Source organism: Megascapheus bottae, chromosome 21 (genome assembly GCF_031878675.1).
Source record: "Megascapheus bottae isolate mThoBot1 chromosome 21, mThoBot2.hap1, whole genome shotgun sequence".
Classification (NCBI taxonomy): Eukaryota; Metazoa; Chordata; class Mammalia; order Rodentia; family Geomyidae; genus Megascapheus; species Megascapheus bottae.
In genome coordinates this window covers 21,514,306-21,527,565 of record NC_143529.1, presented here as the reverse complement: position 1 = coordinate 21,527,565, position 13,260 = coordinate 21,514,306, and the positions used below count along the sequence as shown (strand labels likewise).

The following is a 13,260-nucleotide window of genomic DNA, read 5'->3' as shown; positions in this document are numbered from 1 at the left end:
TCAAGGCTAGAACTTTATAACTTGATCCACAGTGCCACTTCCAGATTTTTTTCCTATGCATGTGGTACTAAAAAATCAAACCCGTGGCTTTGTGCATGCTAGGCAAACACTCTACCACTAGGCCAAACTCCTGGCCCTATTTGTTCTTTTTTGACAATTATTATTGAGGGTCAGAATACTTTAATCTCAGAATGATTATGTTCTATACAGAGATGAAGATAATGATTTTTACAATAAAATACTTCATATATAAAAAATATCTAGAATGAATTACTTTCATCACTTAGAAAAAAATTCATATGCCATGTCTAAGTTAGGAAAATATTTGTCTGTGATCAGCACTTTGGAGGATACTTCATGATGTTGTGAAAGGAAATAAGTTATCAGGAAGTTGTTATTGTTGATTTCAATATAAATAAAAGTGGCCTATCAGATGTTCCAGCCTTAGTTGAGGTGAATTCAATCTTGCTCTTGTCTTCTTTTAATAGGTATGGTATGATCCAGAGGGCTATCACTCCCTTCCGGCTTACCTCAACAGCTTGAACAATTTCCTGTTACGAGTTAACATGTCCAAACAGGATGCTGCCCAACACGGTAAATTCATATACACAGAGGCTTCTTTTACTGCTGCTACTCTCGCTACAAACATGCCATTGGTGGGTAGCTTATGACATCTAAATCACAGGTTTTTAAGCAGTGTTTAGAAGTAGTCACTCCACTCCAGTGGAACATTGTGGGTAATCTCCCTAACTTCAGGCTAATGTAGTTTCTATATTTATCAAGTCAGGATATCATGCCAACTCCATACTCTTCATTTTCCTTTTTTTTAAATGTAAGTTTATTGTCAGAGTATGTACAGAAGCGTACAGTTACATACTTCACTCACAACTACTGGTTATGTCTCATAGAAAAGTAACTACAAGCTGGATACCAGTGGCCCACCCCAATAAATCCTAGCTACTCAGGAGGCTGAGATCTGAGGACTAAGGTGCAAAGGCAGATTGGGCAGAAAAGTCCATGAGACACTTATCTCCAACAAACTACTCAGAAAAATCCAGAAGTGGCACTGTAGCTCAAGTAGTAACGTGAGCCTTGAGCACAAAGAGGCTTAAGGACAGTGCCAAGACCCTGAATTTAAGCTTCAAGACTGGCAAAGAAAAAAAGAAAGAAAGAAGGATGGAAGGATGGAAGGAAGGAAGGAAGGAAGGAAGGAAGGAAGGAAGGAAGGAAGGAAACAAGGAAGAAAAATAAATAGTAACTAGCCAGTAACAAAACTATTTTGTTTATAGCAACATTTTTATTTTTGCCAGTCCTGGGTCATGGACTCAGGGCCTGAGCACTGTTTTTGAGCATTCCTCAAGGCTAGTAGAGCTCTACCACTTGAGCCACAGCACTACTTCTGGCTTTTTCAATGTATGTGGTACCCAGGAATCGAACCTGGGTCTTTGTGCATGCTAGGCAAGCACTCTACCACTAGGCCTCGCTCCCAGCCTATGGCAACATTTTTAAAGGTGATAATATACACTCACAAAACTAAACAGGACAACAAAACTTTCAAACAAAAAACTTCTACACCCGAAAGAAAATGCTACCACTTATTGACCACTCATTATATAAGCTTTATGTACAGCATGGCTGTTTCCCTACAGCAGCTTTCAGAGTGATTGTTGCTAACTCTTTACTCTTCTTTGAGGTACAGAAGGTGAGTTGAACTCAAGGCCATCTGTCTTCTGCCTGTTCATTTTTCTAATGTTCCAACCTATTTCTTTCCACTCATCCAGGTCAACCTAAGCTGGGTTTCTCAGGAGACTTTCACAGTTTGGAAAATAGCATTGGAATTTAAAAGAAATGGATTTATTTATTTTTTCTAATTCAATTACTGTGCATCAGACCATTTCATCTTCTTGAGCCTTGCTCAAATCATTTTTCCATACCAATTCTAAAAACCAATAACAATAAAGATGGAGAAAACTTAGTAACATATTTTCTTACCAGATCTGAGCCCAATAAGTAGAATAAAAGACACAATCTTTTATAAATTCAGATGTTTCCTTTTCTTATCTTTCTCCTGTTGGCCATAATAGTTCCTAGTCAGTATCTTGGTGATTGTAGAATGAGCTAAAACATCAAATAAACACCCAGCAACAGAATCTTTAAGATGCTGCACTTCAAATAAAACAATATTTTTCCCCAACTACCTTAGTATTTTTCATAGCAGGAAGAACTATAAAGAATATTAAAAGATTGATAGTCTTTAGATTTAAAGCATCAATAAAAGTGCTAAATTAAATGAAATGGGTCTGGTGAGTCTGGTGTAACCTGATTTAAAATACTTTTGAAAACATTGAGTAGAATGTTTCATTCAGTGCAAAAGATACAGATTGCTGATACATATAATGAAATGTTAACAACTATAGAAATGACTATAGAAAAATGTATCAAAGATACAAAGAAAAGGAGCACAACACCAGAACTTCCACCATTGTATTTTCAGTTATAGACTATAAAGAAGTAAGAATTATAGAAGATAAACTTTATTTTGACCCTATGCTGAATTTTTTAACTTAAAAGATAAGCTCATTACATAAACACTCGTAGTAGTGGCTTCTATCCCTTATTATTTTTTTCTTACTCAGTCTTACATAATTATAATACCTTTCCATCCTTTCTGGAAGCACTTGATTTTTTTCAAAGGAGAAATCTACATCCCTAAAACACATCATTGTTCCATGCATGGATAGCATCACCTGCGGTATTATTACTTTGTCTTTGAAGATCAACCCAGTTATTTTCCTATCCCCTTCCCTCTCCCACCATTTGTTGGAAGTATCTTTGTTTGATTCTATATGAACTGAGATTTTATTTTAGCTGTAAATTTTTCTTTGCATTCTAATGTTCTCATAAAAAATCTTTTACTTAGCTTTCCTTTGCACTATCTAATGCAAAGAAAAATATCTTTGTCAATATCTATTATATTCATGGGGTACCCCTAGCAGTGTGGTTCACATAAAAATATGAATCTTCTGAAGAATACCAATTTGCTTCTTTCCCCTAAAACAATCAGCATACAAGTAACCTCTCTACAAAAACACTAATACTTGAGTCTTTTCACTGCAACATTCAATCTTGTTGTTATACAAAAGCATGGACATTGGGAAGCACATTATTTCAGCTTTACATCTATAGAGACAATAGAAAAAAATATGTATACGCACATATACAGACACAGAATATACACACAATACAGACTATGTATATTAAATTAGGACCTAAATAGATATATATGTATACTTTTTATGTATTTATATACAATATACTGTGTGTATATTACATATATATTGTGTGTGTATGTAGGAAATAGTGATAAACTCTTGATTTAACATAATGGATACCCATTGACCAATCACTATATGTAAGGCATTTTACTGGATGCAGTAGAATCTCCTGATATCTGGCCTGATCTTTTATCTAAAGGTATGTATGAAAACAGCTCATCCCACTGGATTTTTGCTCACTGTGATAAAAACATGTTTGTAAAAGTTGCTCCAGTGAAGTGGCACATTTTCTCTGTTGGAAATACAAAGCAGAAATAAAAGTCAAGATTTCCCTTGTCTATATTATAATTGAGCAGGGTTTAAGTAGAGCCCCTGGAAACTCATTTTAAAAGGGCCCATTCATTTGCACACAAAATAGTACATTCCCAAATGATGCAGTTTAAGTTTGCTTTTACTTATCAACTTTTCCTTGGCATACAGCTTTTATAGAACTAATTGTCAAAATATGTCACATCCTTCTTAAAAAAATGCTCAGGTGCTATGTCTAGATATCATAATGCTATGAATATACACTATAGGCAGTGATACTATCCTTTATGACTCATTAACAAGTATTTACTGGCTTTCTCTAATCCCAAATCCTACCATTCTTTTCCACACCTCCTCAGACAGTAAAGACTGCTATCAATGCATTTTTAACTCCAGTTAACCAAGATTTCTAACAAAAGGAAAAACAGGGCTTGTCTTCCAACTCAAGCAGTATAAGCAACCCTAGGAGATCCCAAACCTTTAGGGCTGTATTAGAATTCCGTGACTGTTTTTCTGGTCTTGTGTCTTTGAATCCTTTCTGACCTTTCATGTTTCCATAGACATGTGTGGATGAAGTTCCCTGACCATCTCATGGTAAAGCCATAAAGCAAAACCCATCCTATTAAGTACTATAGGAGGAGACTGGATCCTGTTAGTGATGAAGTTTCCTACTACAGTCTTGGCACAGTCAGGAAGGGACCCATTCAAGCTGCCCATGGCAATATATTACATTTCTTTAAAGTGCTTTTGAATTGCTAGCACACATATAACTGGATAGATAAAATGTGAGAAACGTTTAGTTGTATCATAGGAACACATGCATGTTTTAAAATGCAGATTCATGCTTCCAACTAAAATGTTCCATGAGAGTGCCACCATTATATGGAATTAAGAAAACAGCTAATTTCCCTTTAAAATATACCCCCTAATAAAATTCCTTAGGCTATATCATTATAAAGCGCCCACGTTGTTCATCACACACTTGGTATTTTTGATGAACTGAACTTCTACTAACAGAATCATTATCTCTGTCTCTAGGTATCATCATGTATAGCCACCCATATCCAGGTGTGCAGGACCAAGAACAAGCCACGTAAGCAGATCTCTCTGGCATGACAACTTTCTTCTTGGCAAAGCTAAACCTTTGTGTAAAGCTTTAATGGGAGATCACAGGTGTATCTGAATGACTGTCAATGTAGAAGGGTTGGTAATAGAAGTCACTGACTGGGATAAAAGCAAGTTTCTGAAAGAGTGGAGAGGGAGGCTGCTGAGGAAAGTCCATTGACTGCAGATTCACAGAGTCTGCTGCTTTTATGAGTCAAAAGACTAAGTGCTTTCATCGTTTCAACTTTCCTGCAGCATTTAAGTATTATTTCTTTGCTTGAGATCTATCTATTCCTTGGATATATTCTGCAACCAGGGGAGACCGAGGGTTTCTTTCTATCAAATATCCCTAGTCAATTAGATGCACTAGAGGTACATTTATTCCACAGTCACTGCAGAGTCAGGTCAAGGATATTACCTGTCTGCCTCACAGGAAAGCTTATTTGTGACATAGCCAACACATACACTGCTTTGTTGATGGTTTAATCATGAATCACCCTGAAACTTATGTCTGCTGTCCCCTCTCTATGTCTCATCATAGAATCAGCAGTTTGATTGATGTTTTAGTGGCACTGTCCATCTTGATGGGCTACTCTGTCACTACGGCCAGCTTTGTCACCTACGTTGTAAGAGAACATCAGACCAAAGCCAAGCAGCTGCAGCATATTTCAGGCATTGGTGTGACATGCTATTGGGTGACTAACTTCATTTATGACATGGTAAGTAACACCTCATGGCAGGAAAAACAATATTATTTTTACATAGAAAAACATCAGTGTTACATGCAAACATTCTCTAGTTGTTCAAATTACTCTCACAGGGACAACCAAGCAGGGAAAACAATTTGAGTCAGGCGTATAGTCCTCTGATGGTTGGAAGAAAGAAAATATGGCTGCCCTTCTCTCTGAGATGTATCCAATTCCCAGGATACTTGTTAATATGCGAGTTGCTGGGCCCCACTCCAGATCTATTAAGTCCATATCTTGGGAGGGGAATATAGAGAGGATGCATCTGAAAGATTCCCTAGGTAATGTTTAGCACACTGAAGTCTGAGAACAACTATCCTGGAGAAATAGAAGCTTAGTAACACTACCCAATTGTGCCAAGTCATCAAGCTTATAAAAATTTAATCAACCAATAGTGAAAATTTCAAAGTAGCAGCTCCAGCTGAATGACACATTAGAGAAGATTACAAGGGTAAAGAAGAAATTTATTTCATTGATAGCTCTCCCATTTGCATAAAATGTTCCCAAAGTTCAGATAGTTGTTCTTGACTCCAAATGTGCCAATGTTGGCCACAGGCCCAGGATATGTATGCATTTGCCTGTGATAGTGGTAAAATTGTTTAAGTTGTCATCAAGATCATTGGCTTGAAGAGATGGAGAGTAATTAACGGCATATCCATTTTGTTAATGTATCCAGGGAGGTCGGAAATGTGTTTGTTGTGGAAGCCAAATCTAAAAGAATGGTAATTACTGCTTTGGACTTAGTAGGAGTTTTAACATTAAGGAAGCTTCAAGTACTTACTGCTAAGAAAGTCTATTTATGACTGAGATTCTGCTGACATATATTAGATGTTCATTTTAATTTAGGAAATTACTGTCCTTCTTAGCTCCCAGCAAAAAAATCAAATTACCACTACCTACATTGTGTGCATCCTGATACATACTCTTGAGCATTTAATACTTCCAAATGCCAGAAGAACACTGGGAATTTTGTTTCTATGTTGCAAGAGTATGTCATAAAGGCTGCCCTGCTGTTTTGCACAAGCAGCTCACATGGATAACCAAGCATAGGAAATCAACCATCTGAGAGACATATGCATTCAAAATGAAATCAATGCTGTCAAGACTAATGCCCAGATCTCTGGTTGTCACATCCCTTTCTGAGCTTCTGTCCCTGAATGACCCCATTCTTTAAACCTAGAGGCATGAACTTCAGGACATCTTGTGTATCAATACAGGTGGAAACTGGCTTGATATCATATTAGAGGAGACAAATCCAAACAAGCTGAAAGTTACAAGCAATGGGAACATAAATAAAAATATTCCTTCCAAGTTTTCCTAGGCTAAATTATTGAAGGTTCTAATGTTAGATGGGTTATTGATTAAAAAGCACTTACCATGCATTAAGTATTCTTTTGCATATTCTCACAGGTCTTCTACTTGGTTCCAGTAGCATTTTCCATTGGTGTCATTGCAATTTTCAAGCTACCTGCCTTCTACAACGAAAGCAATTTAGGCGCAGTATCTCTCCTCCTTCTCCTGTTTGGGTAAGCTGCCAAATAGACAAGGAAAGAAGAATGTGCAGAATTAACTGCTTCTAGACACAAATAAGGCCTAAATCTCATTACTTAATTTTTTGTTGCCTAGGGGGTTGTCTCATTTGACATGAGTGATGCCTAATAACATATTATGCTTGCAAGTCCACAGTCTGTTAATGTATATCTCTGAAAATCAATGTTGCTATCTTTATGGGAAATTTACTGAGTGCCAAGAGTCATGTTCAGAAATTTACATATATAATCTAACTTACATAAAAATGGAAGACTTAAAATGATGGAGGAAATTTATATGTATAAATATGAATTGATAAGCTACATGACTATATATAACTTTTAAGGTATATGTAAGTTTAGTTGGATAAGGACACACATGCATTTCTATTGCTTCTGTGTTAAGCTAGACAATACAGTAGTGCAGGTTGACAGAATCAGTGCTTCATGCAACACTTCTCCCTAACCTGAACACATGGATGGTATCTCCTAGTAACTATAGGTGATGCAGGGCTTCTCCTTCTGTAGATTTCTTTCTTTCTTTCTTTCTTTCTTTCTTTCTTTCTTTCTTTCTTTCTTTCTTTCTTTCTTTCTTTCTTTTGTGGGTCATGGGACTTGAACTGGGCCTTGGCGCTGTCCCTGAGCTCTTCAGCTCAAGACTACCACCCTACCCTTGAGCCAAGCCCCACTTCCCTTTTTCTAGGAGATAGTTGGAGACAAGAGTCTCAGGTCCTTTTGTGCCAGGGCTGACTTTGAACCTTGATCCTCAGATCTCAGCCTCCTGAATAGCTAGAATTACAGGCATGAGCCACTACGCCTAGCAAGTTTTCTTTCGCTTACTCTAAAGGTGTTCAAGATTTTGCTCGAAACCTGGAACCCATCTTCTAACCAAGCTTTGTCTGCCTAAAACAATGTCATCATCTTTCTTCCACTTTAAATGGTAGAAAAGTTGTACAGATGGATCTCCTGTTTCTGAGCAATGAAAGTCTTGCCTAGACAAGATAATGCCAACCCCAGGGGAGATTAATTTGTAGCTGTAATGTTGTGGGACTGCTTGTGGTTCCTTAAAAGAGAAATTTCTAATTGTAATTTAAAGTAAATCCTTTGGGGGCATTTTTGTCCAAAAAAAAAAAGGTAAGGGAATGCAAGCAAGATCTAGCTACAAAGCTTGACAACTCACCTATTATGTTTCATTTTACTTTAGAAACACATCTGAGTTTTTATTGTTGTTTATTGGTAAGGTAATGAAGATGATACAATTAACCATTAGTATTTTTTACCCCATAGGTATGCAACATTTTCTTGGATGTACTTGCTGGCTGGTCTCTTTCATGAGACAGGAATGGCTTTTATCACTTATGTTTGTGTCAACCTGTTTTTTGGCATAAATTCGATTGTTTCCCTATCTGTGGTGTACTTCCTTTCGAAGGAAAAGCCAAATGATCCTGTAAGATCCTTTCTTACTCCATTACAATCTTTATTCAATGTACTGGATGTTTTAACATTTTCAAAGGTTTTTCTTTATGCTGCATTTTATGTAGGGAAAGAGCTATCACTTATTCTTATTAAATTAGGAAAGTACAGCTTTCAAAAATGTTTTTAATATCTGTCTAAGTTAGTGCTTATGATTGTATTTACTGAGTGTGAAAATTATTGGCATTTGATAGATGTTGAGTGGAGTGATGGAGGTTAAACCCGATATATTGTATGTTGCTAAGAAAATCATGACACCGAGGGTCAGCTAAACATTGTACTCATTATGGTAGTGACAAGGTGAATGGCTGAGTTTTATGACTGTGGGTTAGCATTTATCTGAGCTTTCACAGTGAAAAGAAACACTCATTCATTCACTTTCAATCATGTATTGGAATCTACTTCTTTGTAAGCATCACTCTCCATTCAGAGCTGACAATTATGATTAGTGAGTGGAGAAGCACTGACAGTGCCAGGCAATGGAACAGAAAAGAATAGAGAGGAAATGAAGTGAACTGAGGACTACACAAGCACACTCTAGGAGGAGGAAGAAAATTCATGATGTGGAAGCAGTTGGCCTTAAGTGTGAATAACATGAAAATGAGCCATTTGCTCCTCTTGGAAAAGAGTTGTCTCTCCTTCCACCTCATTTCGTTAGCCTCCATCCAAGTAGACATTATCGTAGCTTCTGAAACTTTACTATATTGAATTCTTCCTCACTCAGGCACCTCCAGATATCTGTATTTGATTACAATACTCTAACTTTATCCACATTCTAAAAGTCTCTGGCACACCAAGAGGTGATATTGCCCCAGGATTAGACCCTGATACTTTTAGATCTGCTTTTTTTGGCTAATATTTCATTGTAAACTCTATCATTTAGTTATCTTAATTCATTGTATGCAAATTCAACACACATGTGAAACAACTGACAAACTAGAGAAGATTCTCAACATTTATCCACATCCAGTTTTAAATTTGTTGTCAATTCACTGGAACCCTAACACTAAGCTTCATAATTGTTTCTCTTATTACAGACTTTAGAACTTATTTCTGAAACCCTCAAGAGGATTTTCTTGATATTCCCACAATTCTGTTTCGGCTACGGTTTGATAGAACTATCTCAGCAACAGGCCGTCCTGGATTTTCTAAAAGCATATGGAGTCAACTACCCAAGCGAAACATTTGAAATGAATAAGCTGGGTGCTATGTTTGTAGCTCTGGTCTCTCAGGGCACCATGTTTTTTTTGTTACGTCTCTTAATCAATGAGTCACTAATTAAGAAGATCAGGTAAATATACTGAAAACAGAATGTTTTATAACAATGATGGAACTAATTTCAAAACATTTATAAGCCAGTAGTTCCAACTTTTCCATAAGTAATAGGAAAACAGCTGCACCAAAAACCATAAAAGTTTTGTAGTATAATTTATCATCTATATATAGAAAATAAGTTATCTTGCTTTACTATGCATCGATCACTATTGCTGTTGAATAAACTCATTTGTTAGCCTTAAAGAGATTAATAATTCAGTGGTATAAAATATATTTGTAAACAAGTTGAGTTTTGGAAGGGGAAGACACTGTCACAGGAAAAGACAATGAGAATTGAGTGCATAGCATTTTGACAATGAATCTGGGAAAGAAGGATGAGATAAAGAAGGACAAAAAAAAGAAAATTAGGTACCACAGACTAAGCAATTTCATTTCCAGGAATTATTCTTGCAAATACTTTCACACATATGCAGGCATATGTATACCTAAAATCATTCACCATACTATCCATTTCTAATACTAAAAGGAAGGAAAAACCAGAATGCAATTTATTTAGAGACAAATTATGTACATATGCTCTAACACATAATATTCTGTACCCACTTGAATGATATGCTATAGTATTTGAGATTATAGGCAAATATACTAAATGAAAATGCAAGATTTATGTATGTATAAAGTATACTGCACATGAGTTAAAAATAAATTTGCATTACTTATACATGTATTATCATGGACTATCCTGTCTGTGCATCTACTGAAGATGACTTTTTTTTTTACTATATATTATCCCAAGTATCTTTTTAAGAATGTATCACCTATACAAAAACAAATTTCAGACAAAAACATGAGAAGGGGTAGCAATGTCTGTTAAGTAATGCACCTTCTATCCGGTGAATATAATGTAACCCTTCTATTAATTACAATAAAAACATATTAAAATAAAAATTTCAGTTAAATAATAACAAAAGACAATGCAGACAATGCAGACAAATAATTTGACCTGTTTAAGAAAGAAGTAACAGAATTATATTAGAAAACAGAAAGAGTATAATGAAACAAGAGGTGATTAAAAAAAAACACCTTACAGGGTAGTTGAAAGATAATGGAATTTCCTTAACGAATATTTAATTTAAAAAGGTTTCATAGTCCATCCTCAATGCTAGTCCATTAAAAATGTCTGAAATGAGGCTACCATTATCAAATGATGTAACTTGATCCAATTTGTAATTTGACCCAGAGACACAAGGCCACTATGAGGTACCTAGAGAAATCTAAGTGTACATTTACTATATGAGTAGAACATTCCATAACACAGAATAGAATATACATAAAAATAGTCAATGGCAGAGTAAGATAGGCATTTTCAGACTTTGGAGACTGACTATGCATGGAACACTGAAAAAAGTATATATATATATATATATATAATCACAGTGGAGACTCTGAGATCATCACTTGATAAAGGAGAGAAATTGGGAAGAAGAGCTATATTGATTTCTTGGACTTTTTAATTTTGTTTTATTTTGATATTTGTTGTATAAGAGACTATGGTGGGCTTGGGAATTGTTGGGTCTGAAGGGATAAAAATTCTAAAATACTGGGGGCTGGGAGTTTGGCCTAGTGGTAAGAGTGTTTGCCTAGCATGCATGAAGACCTGGGTTTGATTCCTCAACACTCCACATACATAGAAAAAGCCAGAAGTGGTGCTGTGGCTCAAGTGGTAGAGTGCTAGCCTTGAGAAAGCCCAAGGACAGTGCTCAGGCCCTGAGCTCAAGCCACAGGACTGGCAAAAAAAAAAAAATTCTAAAATACTGCTAGATGCTAGGCAAGAGACTAGCAGAAAAGTAACAAAGCAAAAATTAGTAGTTATGTATGAAAAATTAATAACTCAAATCATAGGTGACTTAAAAGATAGACTGTTATGTAATTGTGTCTATAATTTTGTGTGTGTAGGGTGTGGGGGGGGCTGTAAACTGAACTCTGAGCCTGGGCACTGTCCCTGAGCTCTTCAGCTCAAGGCTACCACTCTACCACTTGAGCCACAGCGTCACTTACAATTTTCTGATAGTTAATTGGAGATAAGAGGCTCAGGGATTTTCATGCCCAGAGTGGCTTTGAACCATGACCCTCAGACCTCAGCCTCCTGAGTAGCTAGGATTATAGGCATGAGCCACCAGCAACCAGCTTTATGTCTATAATTTGAAACTACTATCCTACACCATCAATAAAAAAGGAAAGAAAAATTTGAGATCTTATACTGTTATTATAACAAAAGGAAGAGAAAAGAGTAGGAAAAAGAAAAGAATGAGAAGAAAAAAGATAAGGAAAAAAGAAGGAAGGAAGCAAGGAAGGAAGCAAGGAAGAAATGATGTTGAACTTTATTAGGAAGTAGCATTCAAACCAGTGCCTCCTTGCTACTAATATTAGGATGCTGAATTTGCATAGTGAGTCTGTAAATGCTGTAGACATGGAAAGCCAAAGCTCTTTCTCAAACATTGTAGTGCATATATGGTAAGGAAAGTCCATGCTAAAATGTTTTAAGTTATGTGAGTAGTGTGACACATTACAAATTTAAAAGAAGTCCCAAAACAGTATAATCAGTAAAGAATAAATATATCAAAACTGAGTAGCACCCTCAAAATCATTGACCTAAAAATCACTGTGTCAATTTTTAGACTCTTCTTCAGAAAATTTACATCTTCTCCTGTAATGGAGATAAGAGATGAAGATGAAGATGTACGAGCTGAGCGACTGAGAGTTGAGAATGGGGCCGCTGAGTTTGACCTGGTCCAACTCCATCGTCTCACAAAGACCTACCAACTTATCCACAAAAAGATTATAGCTGTAAACAACATCAGCCTTGGGATACCTGCTGGAGAGGTTGGGAACTCTTTTGCTTCCCTCTTTTCATATTGGTTTAAGTAACAAGAAAAATATTATTCTTCAATTCTTATCTAGAAATGTAAATATCAAACTCTGAATATTGCCAGATATGTATGTACATCTGTGTATGGATATATATACATATATACACATAGTTTATAGAGATAGATGATAGATAGATAGATAGATAGATAGATAGATAGATAGATAGATAGATAAATTTACTTGTGTGGGTCATTATTTGCTGTATGAATCTTCCCTCTCAGCAGGAAGGATTTACTAAGTAGCACCAAACAATAGTCCTGAGCCTCTTCCTGAACTGTCATCACCTCATGGGTGGACTTCTACAAAAGGAGTCTATTCAGAATATCTCCTCAGTCTTTCACCTCCAGGCCTCGTTAAAAGATACAAGGAGGAAATCAGAAGTTAGCTAGGTTTGGTGGTGCATTCAGCTACTCAGGAGATGGTATTAGAAGGATTACACTCTGCGTGCAGCCTAAGCAGGGTTTTCAGAGACTCTCTGCGAAAAACAAAACAAAACAAAGCAAAGGGGCTGTTTGCATGGCTCTAGTAGCAGAGTAACCACCAAAACAAAAATAAAATCTAGGCAGAAGTTATAACAGATAAGATCCTAGAACTGCTTCCATACATGCACACACCACA

General features: G+C 36.3%; 1 protein-coding gene across 2 annotated transcripts in view; it reads left to right on the top strand.

Moving 5' to 3' along the window:
* Positions 1 to 13,260, top strand: part of Abca12 (ATP binding cassette subfamily A member 12) — a 165,128-nt gene that overhangs the window by 137,874 nt on the left and 13,994 nt on the right. For both annotated transcript variants that reach the window (XM_090354380.1, XM_090354379.1), the window contains exons 39-45: positions 489 to 594; positions 4,623 to 4,677; positions 5,230 to 5,407; positions 6,845 to 6,960; positions 8,251 to 8,410; positions 9,474 to 9,727; positions 12,390 to 12,594. In XM_090354380.1, the coding sequence (XP_090210506.1) occupies positions 489 to 594; positions 4,623 to 4,677; positions 5,230 to 5,407; positions 6,845 to 6,960; positions 8,251 to 8,410; positions 9,474 to 9,727; positions 12,390 to 12,594 (1,074 nt within the window). The remainder of the gene's footprint in view (positions 1 to 488; positions 595 to 4,622; positions 4,678 to 5,229; positions 5,408 to 6,844; positions 6,961 to 8,250; positions 8,411 to 9,473; positions 9,728 to 12,389; positions 12,595 to 13,260) is intronic.